We start from the raw sequence: 13,458 nt of genomic DNA, 5'->3' as shown, positions 1-13,458 counted from the left end.
CTCCGTGCCTTTATTTATTTATTTATTTATTTATTTATTTATTTATTTATTTATGAGATGGAGTTTCGCCCTTGTCGCCCAGGCTGGAGTGCAGTGGCGCAATGTTGGCTCACTGCTTGAAACCTCCCGGTTTCAGGCGATTCTCCTGCCTCAGCCTCCTGAGTAGCTGGGATTACAGGCACCCACCGCCATGCCTGGTTAATTTTTGTATTTTTAGTAGAGATGGGGTCTCACCATCCTGGCCAGGCTGGTCTCGAATTCCTGACCTCATGTGTTCCGCCTGCCTCAGCCTCCCAAAATGCTGGGATTACAGGCACCCGCCACCACGCCCGGCTAATTTTTGTATTTTTAGTAGAGATGGGGTCTTACCATCCTGGCCAGGCTGGTCTCGAATTCCTGACCTCAGGTGTTCCGCCTGCCTCAGCCTCCCAAAATGCTGGGATTACAGGGTGAGCCACCGCACCCTGCCCCTCCATGCCTTTATGTCACCTGCATTCTGCCAACTTCTCCAGCATGAGGTGGGTGTTCTCAACCCTTTGTCAAGTGATGCATTCAAAGGATGTCTCATAGCTCAGTTCCCTTCTTCCAGGAACTGTCTTTTGTTATTTTATTTTATTTATTTGTTTATTTTGAGATAGAGTCTTGCTCTTGTCACCCAGCCTGGAGTGCAGTGGCACAATCTCTGCTCACTATGACCTCTGCCTGCTGGGTTCAAGCAACTCTTCTGCCTCAGCCTCCCAAGTAGCTGGGATTACAGGCGCCTGCCACCATGCCCGGCTAATTTTTGTATTTTTAGTAGAGATGAGGTTTTGCCCTGTTGGCCAGGCTGGTCTCAAACTCCTGACCTCAGGTAATCCTAGTATGAGAACGAGGTGTGGGGTCGAGGAGAAAAGCAGCCTAGTGCTTACACCTGTAGAGGACTGGGGTCACCAGACCCAGTGCTGTGGGTGAGCCTGGCATGGCTCACCCTTGCCTGCGGGTTCTGCCTTGCTCCCCCATAGCAGGGCCTGTGTCTGGGTCAGACTCCACGTGGGGATGGATGCAAGAGCAGGGCACAGTGTAGACCACAGTGTGTTCTCCACACTAGCTCTATAGTGTGTTGCCTTCTAGGTTGATCATCGACATTCTGCTTTGGGGTGTGATTCCCCTTCCACCCGTGTGGATCATTGTTTGATATCACTTTGCCCTGCAAGCTTGTGAAGAACCAGAACTTTGCCACTTCAACTCATTGTGAAATTTCTGATGTTACAATGATTGGTCCTGACAGCCTGGGCCACACAGGAAGACCCTGTCTCTACAGAATATTTAAAATTAGCCAAGCGTGGTGGTGTACACCCATAGTTCCAGCTACTCCAGAGGCTAAGATGGGAGGATCACTTAAGCCCAGGAGTTTGAGGCTGCAGTGAGCTAGGATTGCCAAAAAGAATTTTTTTTTAATTAAAGAAATAGGCCAGGCATGGTGGCTCATGCCTGTATTCCCAGCACTTTAGGAGGCTGAGGTGGGTGGATTGCTGGAGCTCAGGAATTTGAGATCAGCCTGGGCAACAAGGCAAAATTCTATCTCTACAAAAAGTACAAAAATTAGCTGGGCCTGGTGGTGCATGCCTGTAGTCTCAGCTACTTGGGAGGCTGAGATGGAAGGATCAGCCAAGGTTGTGGTAAGCCAAGATCGTGCCACTGCACTCCAGCCTGGGCGACAGAGCAAGAACCTGTCTCAAAAAATAATTAATTAATTAAAAAAATGAAAGATTGGTCTCTTAGGATGAAGTGATATGCTAAGATTCCAAGTATGAGTTGATTTCTTTTGTTGTAAATCTTTTTTCTGGACTCATCTTTCTGGGGAATCTTAGGCAGGCACTCTGTGTCCTGTCTCTGAGATTATAGCAATGGAGACAAATTATAGATGAAATGAAGCAAGTGGGAGAACAGTGGGGAGTGTGAGGGAACCCCCACGGAGCTCACAGCTCAAAACAGCAGGTGCCATCCCTCCGCAGGGCAGGGATTTTTTTTTTTTTTTTTTTTTTTTTTTTTTTTTTTTTGCTCAGCAACAAAACCAGAGGACCCAGTTGGCTGGGATTCATATGAGAGACTCTATTTCAGTTCCAGATTGATTGTCAGTTAGCGCTTTGGACAGCTAATTTTCTAAACTATAAAGAAGTCAGTGGAAGGCTGCAGCATGAAAATTTCCATTGGAGCAGGCGGATTGAGTTTTTTTTTTTTTTTTTTTTTTTTTGAGATGGAATCTCACTCTATCACCCAGGTTGGAGTGCAGTGGTGAGATCTCGGCTCATTGCAGCCTCTGCTTCCCAGGTTCAAGTGATTCTCCTACCTCAGCCTCCTGAGTAGCTGGGATTATAGGTGTGTACCATCATGCCTGGCTAATTTTTATAATTTTAGTAGAGGCAGGGTTTTGCCATGTTGGCCAGGCTAGTCTCGAACCTGACCTCAGGTGAACCACCCGCCTCGGCCTCCCAAAGTGCTGGGATTAGAGGCATGAGCCACTGTGCCTGGCCAGAATAGATCTGTCTTGAGGTCCAGGGGAAAAGCCCTGGACTGCTGAATGACTCAGATCTTATGTGTGAGCCTGGCCCCCTGTGAGCCCCTCAGTCCTTCTGCCTGCTCTCTGCTTGCATCTCCATACCTGTCGTGATGGAATTTTGTCCCAGGTGACACAGGAGTTGTGGGGAGCAGGCTGGTTTCTCTACTCAATAGAGATGTAAGTGTTTTGGAAGATAATCCAATTTTTAAAAATTGGGTTAAAAGGCTGGGTGGGGTGGCTCACACCTGTTATCCCAGCACTTTGGGTGGCCAAGGCAGGCAGATCACCTGAGGTCAGGAGTTCAAGACCAGTCTGGCCAACATGGTGAAACCCCGTCTGTAGTAAAAATACAAAAATTAGCTGGGTGTGGTGGTGAGCACCTGTAATCCCTGCTACTTGGGGGGCTGAGGCAGGGGGATCGCTTGAACCTGGGAGGCAGAGGTTTCAGTGAGCTGAAATCATGCCACTGCACTCCAGCCTGGGCATTTATTTATAAATAAATAAATAAATAAATAGTGTTAAAATATACATATATAACCTAAAATGTACTATTTTAGCCAGTTTTTTTATTACAGTAAAATAACACAACATAAAATTACCATTTTAATGATTATCTTAAATTTTTAAAATTTTAAAATTATCCTGGCAACCAGAAGCACATCTTAACCATTTTGAAGTGTGTAGTTCAATGGCATTAAGTGCATTTGTACATTCATAGTGTTGTGCAGCCATTACCACTAAACATCTCCAGAAGTTAAAAATTTTTTTTGTTGGTTAGGCAAGGTGGCTCACACCTGTAATCTCAGTACTTTGGGAGGCTGAGTCAGGAGGATCACTTGAATCCAAGAGTTGGAGACCAGTCTGGGCAACATAGGCACACCCCATCTGTACAAAAAATTTTAAAATTAGCTGGGTGTGGGGTAGTGCATGTCTGTAGTCCCAGCTCTTCAGGAGACTGAGGTGGTAGGACTGCTTGAGCCCAGGAGTTTAAGGCTGCAGTGAGTCATGATCATGCCACTGCACTCCAGTCTGGGCAACAGAGTGTGATCTTGTCTCAAAAATAAATAAAATAAATACATTTTTAAAAAGCATATATTTTTTAAGAGACAGGGGTCTCAGTATGTTGCCCAGGCTGGTCTTGAACTCTTAATATCAAGCAACCCTCCCACCTCAGCCTCCCTCGTAGCTGGGATTACAGGCAGCAGCCCCTGTGCCCAGCTATCTCCGGAACTTTTTCATCTGGATGATGGATAAGCAAAGCTCTGTACTCAGTTAAGCAATAACTTCCCATTGCCCCCTTTCCCAGCCCCAGCTAACCTCTGTTCTCCTTTCTGTTTCTGTGAATTTGACTATTCCGGGTACCTTATCTAAATGGAATCCTACAATATTGGTCCTTTTGTGACTGGCTTGTTTCACTTAGCATAATGCCCTTATTTACACTGTACCATGTGTCAGAATTTCATTCCTTTTTAAGGCTGAAAAATATTCCATTGTATGGATAGGCTGCTCATGGATGTCTGGGTGGTTTCCACTTTTCAGCTCTTGTAAATAATGTTGCTATTAACACGGGTGTTCAAGTATCATTTAAGCCCCCACTTTCAATTATTTGGGGATATATATCATAGGAGTGGAATTGCTGGACCATATAATTGAGAATCAAACTTTTTAATATGTTGTAGGACACCGGTTCTTTTTTTTTCCTCCTATCTTTCCTTTTTTTTTTTTTTTTTTTTTTTTGAGACGGAGTCTTGCTCTGTCACCCAGGCTGGAGTGCAGTGGTGAGATCTCAGCTCACTGCAACCTCTGCCTCCTGGGCTCAAGCAATCCTCCTGCCTCAGCCTCCAGAGGAGCTGAGACTATAGGTGCATGCCATCACACCCAGCTAATTTTTGTATTTTTTGTAGAGACAGGGTTTCACCATGTTGCCCACACTGGTCTTAAATTCCTGACGCAAGTGATCTGCTCGCTTTGACCTCCCAATGTGTTGGGATTATGGGCATGAGCCACCACACCTGGCCTCCTATCTTTCTCTACAGCAACGTGATGAAGTAAATATAAACCCGAACTAATGGGCAAAACATTTTCCACTTTTAGGGGTTTTAAACTACCTGAAAGAGACATTTACCCATACTCCAAGTTATGATATGATCCCTGCCATGCTCAGCGTGCTTGTCAAAATGATGCTTGCACAAACCCAAGAAAGCATGTTTGAGAAAATCAGCCTTCCTGGGATCTGGAATGAATTCTTCATGCTGGTGAAGGTGGCTCAGGAGGCTGCCAAGGTAAGACTCCCTGGTTCCTGTGACTTTGGGGAGTGGGCAGGAAATGCTGGCACAGGAGCACTGGAAGTAGTGGGGCCTTCCCACGGGAGCTTGCCTGTGACCTGGGCATTGTGCCAGCTCCGGCCAGTACTGCTGGCTTGAGTTTTCTTGGCAAGTGTTGGTGTTTCAGATACAGATCACTGATTCCATCTGCAGCTTAACCTAAAAACCAGCATAATGACAGCAGCCTGATCCCCCTGTTAACTGTGACAATGACAGAACGAGGGGTTGCTTGGAGTTGCTCCCAGATTCTGGAGCAGCCCCTGGCAGGGGCTGTTGCACGAGAAGAAGAAAGGGCTCTTTCTCTGCAAATGGGTTCATGAGGGCCCTTGTGCCGGGCTGCCCCTTCCCAATGCCCCTTCTATTTCAGGTGGGAGAGGTCTGCCAACAGCTACACGCAGCCATGAGCCAGGCGCCGGTGAAAGAGAACATCCCCTACTCCTGGGCCAGCTTGGCCTGCGTGAAGGCCCACCACTACGCGGCCTTGGCCCACTACTTCACTGCCATCCTCCTCATCGACCACCAGGGTAAGGCCTGTGGGGTTCGGAGGTTTGGCCAGGGCTGTGGTCCAGCTGCCCCAGGGGCGATTCTGAGCTGAGTGAGAGCTAACTGCCTTCCCTGGAGATGCTCACAGGCTGAAGGCAGAGGATGAGAATGACCCATGACTGAGGCAGCTGCTGCACAGGCCATGGTGGGGTTAGGGGTTATAAGCTTCTTTAGAGGGAGGAAGAGGAGGCACCTTTAATTCTGCCTGTGTGCAAGAGGATGAATTTTCACCTGGAATCTAGAATCTAAGGGAATGCCAAAAATGCTGGCATCAAGATAAATAACATTTTAAGGTAATATTTTAAAAGAATCAAAATTAATGCAGGCCGGGTACAGTGGCTCAAGCCTGTAATCCCAGCACTTTGGAAGGCCAAAGCAGGCAGATCATTTGAGGTCAGGAGTTTGAGACCAGCCCGGCCAACATGGTGAAACCCTGTCTCTACTGAAAATACAAAAATTAGCCGGGCATGGTGCGTGCCTCTAATCCCAGCTACTCCGGTGACTGAGGCAGGAGGATGGCTTGGGCCGGGGAGGTGGAGGTTGCAGTGAGCCGAGATTGTGCCACCACACTCCAGCCTGGGCAGCAGAGCAAGACTCCATCTCAAAAAAACTAATAATAATAAAATAAAAATTAATGCAAAAAAAACTGTGATGATCGGAATTTAATTTTATTTAATTTTATTTATTTTTAGAGATGGGGCTGGAGTGCAGTGGTATGATCATGGCTCACTGCCTTCTTGAACTCCTGGGCTCAAGCAATCCTCCCACTTCAGCCTCCTGAATACCTGGGACTACAGGCACATGCCACTACACCAGTTAATTGAAAAAAATTTTTTCGTAGAGATGGAGTCTCACTATGTTGCCTAGGTTGGTTTCAAATTCCTGGCCTCAAGCAATTGTCCTGCCTTGGCCTCCCCAAAGTGTTGGGATTACAGGCATGAGCCATGGTGCCTGGCCAGGGATTTTTGATCTAATAAGTACTAATCCAGGCAGCCTCCCGAGGAATTAAAAAGACAGCCTCTGGAGCCAGACTTCCTGGGTTCATATCTCAGCTCTGCCATGAATGAGCTGTATTACCTTGGGCAAGTTACTTAGCTGTCCTCTGCCTCGATTTTCTCATCTGTAAAATGGGTATATGGAGAGAATCTACCTCACAGGCTGTCATGAAAATTAAGGGCCTGTATGCAAAGCTCAATAATGCTTTATATGCTGTAGGTTCTCTGAAAGTGTAAGCCACCACTCCTAGTACTATATAGTCTATTAGGCGAGACAAGATGTTGAAACAAATAGAAATACCATATAGTGCCTTGGTGATTGCTGCAGAGACACAAATGCAGCAGCAGGTGGACTCCATGGTGCAGTCATTGATGGCTTCTCAGAGGCGGTGACATTTGAGTTCAGCTTTTCCATCTGCACAGGAGGGAAGGGTCAGCCTAGAGGGAGTAAAGTGTCTGAGCACAGGAACAGAGGCCGAGGGTGCTGGGGAAGTGGAGAGTGGTTTTGTGAGGTTTGAGAGCAGGATATGCACCAGGGAGGGTGTGGTTGAAGCAGGAAGGGGCTCTGCTGCAGGTATGCAGGCCTGCAGAGGGGTGCAGGCCAGGCATGACAGGGTCTGGGCTGTGCTGGGAGGTTCTGTGTGGTGGGTGAGTCAGAGGAGGTAGTGTTTGGGGGCTCAGGGTCAAATTATGAACCTCACCGGGTGTGGTGGTTCACGCCTACAATCCCAGCACTTTGGGAGGCCGAGATGGGTGGATCATGAGGTCAGGAGTTCGAGACCAGCCTGGCCAAGATGCTGAAACCCTGTCTCTACTAAAAATAGAAAATTAGCTGGGCATGGTGGCACATGCCTGTAATCCCAGCTACTCGGGAGGCTGAGGCAGGAGAATCACTTGAACCCGGGAGGTGGAGGTTGCAGTGAGCCAAGATCACACCACTGCACCCAAGCCTGGGCGACAGAGCGAAACTCCATCTCAAAAAAAAAAAAAAAAATTCTGAACCTCTGAACCTCTGGAGCATGACTGGTTCCAGTGAGCAAGAGCTTCGGGGTAGCCAGGCATGGTGGCTCACACATTTGATCCCAGCACTTTGGGAGGCTAAGGCAGGAGGATCGTTTGAACCTAGGGGTTTGAGACCAGCCTGGGCAATGTAGCAAGACCTTATCTTTACAAAAAAATTTAAAAATTAGCCTGGCGTGTGGTGGTGCATGTCTGTAGTCCTAACTACTCAGGAGGCTGAGGTGGGAGGATCACTTGAGCCCAGGAGTTCAAGGCTGCAGTGAAATATGATTGTGCCATTGCACTCCAGCCTGGTGACAGAGTGAGACCACACTCTAACCTGAGTGACAGAGTGAGACCGTCTCAAAGAAAAAAAAAGCTTGAGGGTCAGACTGCCTGGGGTGTGTCCAGGGGCAGAAAGGAGAGCCATGATCCCAAATGCCTTGTGAAACTGCAGAAGAAAGGAAACTAGAGACATGGTAGAAAGAGAAATCTCTATGTGGGTCTGTGGCCAGGTCCATGAGAGGGGATTTAACCTGTGGTTCTCTTTGCAGTGAAGCCAGGCACGGATCTGGACCACAAGGAGAAGTGCCTGTCCCAGCTCTACGACCACATGCCAGAGGGGCTGACACCCTTGGCCACACTGAAGAATGATCAGCAGCGCCGACAGCTGGGTGCATGTCCCTCTGCACCCAGATGTGGGTCCCACTTGGTGCCCAGCTGGTCCTGCTCACAGACAGCCACAGAGAGGTCCCTGAAGAGGACCCGGGAGAGGGGGGTGTTCCAAGTCATCGTGGCCACTTTGGGTTCGGAAGTCATGAGGCACAGTCCTGAGCCTCAGAGGGCTTCCCAGGCTGTGTTCTCATGGGTTCCATAGCACCCAGCCCTCCCCCTGTGGAGCCAGGACTTTAAACATCTCCCTTGGGGTCCACAGGGTGGCCTGTATCATGCTAACAGGGAAGGAGACGTTTGTTGATTTCCTTATGCATGGCTGAATTCCCAAGAACACCTAATGACTGGTAATGAAGTGTCCTGGTTTGGTCTCTGCCATGTCTCAGTGTGAATATCTCTTCCCATGTGCAGACCTCACCTCCACCACCCTAATCTGCCCCCATGCACACATACGCAGCTTCCCCGTCTCAGTGATGGCAACTTCCACCCCTCTAGGTGCTCAGGCCAGAAACCTTGGACTCACTCTCCACTCTTCTTTTCTTTCCTCCTCTTTCCCCTCCCCTCCCCTCTGCTCCCCTCTCCTCTCTTCCCCTCTGCTCCCCTCCCCTCCTCTCCCGTTCTCTCCCCTCCTCTTCCCTCCCCTCTGTTACCCTCCTCTCCCCTCCTCTCCCCTTCTCTCCCCTCCTCTCTTCTCCCCTCCCCTCCCCTCCTCTCTTCTCCCCTCCCCTCCTCTCCCCTTCTCTCCCCTCCTCTCTTCTCCCCTCCCCTCCTCTCTCTGCCATCCTCCCTCTCCTCTCTCCTCTGTCCTCCCTCCCCTCCCCTCCTCCCTCTCCTCCCTTCCCCTCCTCCCTCTCCTCCCCTCCCTTCCCTTTCTCCCCTCCCCTCCCTTCCCATCCTTCCCCTCCTCTCCTCTCCTCCCCTCTCCCACCTCCCCTTCACTCCCCTTTCTCCTCCTCTCCCCTCCCCTCTCCTCTCATCCTTCCTCCTCTCCCCTCACCCTTCCCCTCTCCCCTCCCCTCTCCTCTCCTTTTCTTTTTCCTTGTTGCTTTCCTTTTCTTTCCCTTTCCTTTCCTCTCTCTCTTTAATTCTTTCTTTCTTTCCTTTCTCTCTTTCTCTCCTCCCCATCTACCCTTCCTCCCTCCTTTCCTCTTTCCTTTTCTTTCATTTGCTTTCTTTGACAGCATCTTGCTGTCCCCCAGGCTGCAGTGCAGTAGTGCAATCACAGCTCAGTGCAGCCTCAAACTCCTGGCTTCAAGTGATCCTCCTGCCTCAGCCTGCTGAGTAGCTGGGACTATAGGCATGCACCACCATGCCCGGCTAATATTATAAAAAGGGTTTTTTAGAGATGCGGTCTCACTATGTTGCCCGGGCTGGTTTTGAACTCCTAGCTTCAAGTGATCCTCCTGCCTTAGCCTGCTGAGTAGCTGGGACTATAGGCATGCACCACCATGCCCGGCTAATATTGTAAAAAGGTTTTTGTAGAGATGCGGTCTCACTATGTTGCCCGGGCTGGTTTTGAACTACTGGCCTCCAGCGATCCTCCTTCCTCTGTCTCCCAAAGTGCTGGGATTACAGGCACGAGCCACCACACCTAACCTCTTGTCTTACTTTCTCACCCTACATTTGATTAGCAAATCCCTTTGGCTGTACCTAGAAGACACACTCAAATCTGGCCACTTTAACCCTGCTGCCCTGGTGGAAGCCACATGTGTACAGTGCTTATGTAAGAAACATTTACTCACTTAAACCCCACACAACACTATGAGGTGGGTCTCATGGCATCCCCATTTTACAGCTGAGGAAACAGACCCAGAGCGGTCACGTGGCTTGCCCTGCTCATAGCTGGTTTTCTTGCTGCCCCTTCAGAGTCTGCTCATGCAGGCCAGATCACATCAGTCCCCTGCTCACACCCCAGTGGGCTCCCATCTCACGCAGAACAGGAGTGAGAGCCCTCATCTCGCACGCATGAGATCCGCCATGATCTGGCCAGTCCCCTGCTCACACCCCAGTGGGCTCCCATCTCATGCAGAACAGGAGTGAGAGCCCTCATCTCGCACGCATGAGATCCGCCATGATCTAGCCTTGTTCCTTCCCTGCACTCATTCTCTCCCGCCTTCAGGCACACCTTAGCTCCTCCTTGCCCTTGAACACCTGTGCGTGCCCCTGCTCCAGGGCCCTCGCACCTGCTGCTCTTTCACATCCATCAGGGCTCTGCTCAAAAAGGACCATATCACAAAGCCTTCCTTGGCTGGGTGTGGTGGCTCATGCCTGCAATCCCAGCACTTTGGGAGGCTGAGGTGGGAGGATGGCTTGAAGTCAGGAGTTTGAGACCAGTCTGGGCAACATGGAGAAACCCCATCTCTACCAAAAATACAAAAACTTAGCCAGATGTGGTGGTGTGTGCCTGTAGTCCCAGCTACTTGGGAGGCTGAGGTGGGAGAATCGCTTGAACCTGGGAGGCAGAGGTTGCAGTGAGCCGAGATCGTGCCACTGCATTCCAGCCTGGGTGACAGAGTGAGACTCCGTCTCAAGAAAAAAAAAAAAGCCTTTCTTGGTCACCCATCATTGGACAACCCCATTCCCAGTCTTCTCTTACCATCTCTGCTTACCCTGCTTTATTTTTCTCTATAACCTCATCACCACCCCATCCATTACATATTTCTTGTCTTGTTAGTTATCTGTCTTCAACCACTACATGTAAACTCCATGAATGTGGGGGCAGTTTGTTTACTCATTGCTTTATCTCTAGTGCCCAGCACATTTGGTAAATATTTGTTGAGTGAACATCTTATGGACACAAGTGAGCTTATTACATATGCATTTAAGGGAGGCTTGGGCTGGGCGCAGTGACTCACGCCTGTCATCCCAGCACTCTGGGAGGCTAAGGCAGGCAGATTGCTTGAGGCCAGGAGTTTGAGACCAGCCTGGGCAACATAGCAATGATAATGAAATGATAATGATAATGAAAACATTATCCAAGTGTGGTGGTGCATGCCTGTGGTCCCAGCTACTCAAGAGTCAGAAGCGGGAATTTCAGTTGAGCCCAGGAGTTTGAGGCTACGGTAAGCCATGATTGCACCACTGTATTCCAGCATGCGAGACAAAGTGAGACCCTGTCTCTAAATATAAAATATAAAATGAAATAAAATAATATTTTAATAAAAGGCTTGTTGTAACCAAGTGAATTGTAGAGAAATGCCACACTTGGAGACTAATTCAGGATTCGTTTATTAGCCAGTGACCGAGAGATGGATAATGCTCGAAATTGTCTCAGGCCTGAAGAAGGGGCTAGATTTTCTTTTATACTGTGGTCTAAATAGGGGAGGAGGGTTTAACTGAAGCAATTTTACAGAATCAGAATAGGCAAAAAGTTAAAAAAGTAATTGGTTATAGAAGCAGTTACAAAAAATAAACAGTTCCAGGTGCAGGTGCTTAAACTATCACTAAGAGATAAATTCAGGGGCTTTAGATACCTGCCACTGAGCACATCCCCAGGAGCTGCTGGTACAGCCTGCCTCAGTATCTTATCAGCAGTTTGCATTCCTGGGTGTGCTTGGAGTCAGCTTACACTAGTTATTCCCTTAAGGGGGATAAAGGGGGCTGCAAGTGAAGAAACTAAAATGTAGTCTGTCTGTCTCTCTCTGCTAGGAGAGAGTCACTCAGGTTAAAACAAGGTAGGGTATCACGGGCTCTAGCTATCCAGGCAGATCCTTTAGAAAAGAGAACGTCCAACCTCTTGGGCTGCCCTTTGGGCCCTTATGCTCTGTTTGGTGGATCTCCAAGTCACGTGGGTGCTGGCTTCCGTCTGCAGGGAAGTCCCACCTGCGCAGAGCCATGGCTCATCACGAGGAGTCAGTGCAGGAGGCCAGCCTCTGCAAGAAGCTGCGGAGCATTGAGGTGCTACAGAAGGTGCTGTGTGCAGCACAGGAACGCTCCCAACTCACATACGCCCAGCACCAGGAGGATGATGACCTGCTGAACCTGATCGATGCCCCCAGTGTTGTTGGTGAGTAACCTAGACTGTGTTCCCCCTGTGGGGGTGCCTGTGCCGCGGAAAGAGTACGCCTGGCCTGTGGGGTTGAGCAAGCCCTTGCTGTGTGCTTGGCACAAGGAGGGCTGCACAGGGCAGGGACCGAGGTGCTTATTTTGCCCTGGAGTTCTCTTTTCTTTTTGAGATGGAGTCTCGCTCTGTTGCCCAGGCTGGAGTGCAGTGGCATGATCTCGGCTCACTGCAACCTCTGCTTCCCGGGTTCAAGTGATTCTTCTGCCTCATCCTCCCGAGGAGCTGGGATTACAAGTGCCCACCACCACACCCAGCTGATTTTTGGATTTTTAGTAGAGATGGGGTTTCACCATGTTGGCCAGGTTGGTCTCGAACTCCTGACCTCAAGTGATCCACCTGCCTTGTCCTCCCAAAGTGCTTGGATTACCAGAGTAAGCCACCACACCTGGCCTAGATACACTTTTTATGCTGTTTGTAGAATCAGCCTGCCCTGGGATCCTTTGTTAGAAATTGACCAGCCTTATGTTAAGGGTAGTCCGAGCCTGCTGTGAAGATGCTGGTGGGGGTATGTAGCTGTCAATGGTTATGACTTGCCAAACCTCCTTTTCACTGGGAAATCCTCATACCACATTAATAATGAAAAGGTCAAGCACGGTGGCCCAAAACTCTAATCTCAGCACTTTGGGAGGCCGAGGCAGGAGGATTACTTGAGCTCAGGAGTTTGAGACCAGCCTGGGCAACATAGTGAGACCCCATCTCTACAAAAAATTTAAAAAAAATTCATCAGGTATGGTGGTGCATACCTATAGTTCCAGCTACTCGGGAGGCTGAGGCAGGAGAATCATTTGAGTCCAGGAGGTCAAGCTGCAAGAGAGCTGTGATCGCACCACTGCACTCCAGCTTGGGCGACAGAGCGACACCCTGTCTCAAAATAATAATAATGTTGAAAACAGAAAGCTCAGTATCCCAGGACTGTGTCCAGTGAGGCATGGAACTTCCATAACAATAACACTTGAAACATAGATGACTTCTCAATAGGTTTTTTGTTTGTTTGTTTGTTTGTTTGTATGTTTGTTTTTGAGAGGTCGTTTCACTCTTGTCACCCAAGTTGGAGTGCAGTGGTGTGATCTCAGCTCACTGCAAACTCTGCCTCCCTGGTTCAAGCCTCAGCCTCCCAAGTAGCTGGGACTACAGGCGCATGCCACCACGCCTGGCTAATTTTTTGTATTTTTAGTAGAGATGGGGTTTCATCATGTTGGCCAGGCTGGTCTTGAACTCTTGACCTCAGATGATCCTCCCACTGCGGCCTCCCAAAGTGCTGGGATTACAAGCATTAGCCACCATGCCCAGCCTCCTCATTAGGGTTTTATGAGTGCCAGAGAA

General features: G+C 49.1%; 1 protein-coding gene across 1 annotated transcript in view; it reads left to right on the top strand.

Annotated features, from left to right (window-relative positions):
- Positions 1 to 13,458, top strand: part of LOC117977952 (rhophilin-2-like) — a 34,639-nt gene that overhangs the window by 6,241 nt on the left and 14,940 nt on the right. Inside the window, 4 exon segments of the mRNA XM_055099354.2 lie at positions 4,634 to 4,821; positions 5,231 to 5,387; positions 7,955 to 8,074; positions 11,884 to 12,078. Of these exon segments, the coding sequence (XP_054955329.2) occupies positions 4,634 to 4,821; positions 5,231 to 5,387; positions 7,955 to 8,074; positions 11,884 to 12,078 (660 nt within the window).

Source organism: Pan paniscus, chromosome 18 (genome assembly GCF_029289425.2).
Source record: "Pan paniscus chromosome 18, NHGRI_mPanPan1-v2.0_pri, whole genome shotgun sequence".
In the NCBI taxonomy this organism is placed as follows: domain Eukaryota; kingdom Metazoa; phylum Chordata; class Mammalia; order Primates; family Hominidae; genus Pan; species Pan paniscus.
Note: the sequence above shows the minus strand (reverse complement) of the source record. Positions and strands in the feature narration are given on the sequence as shown.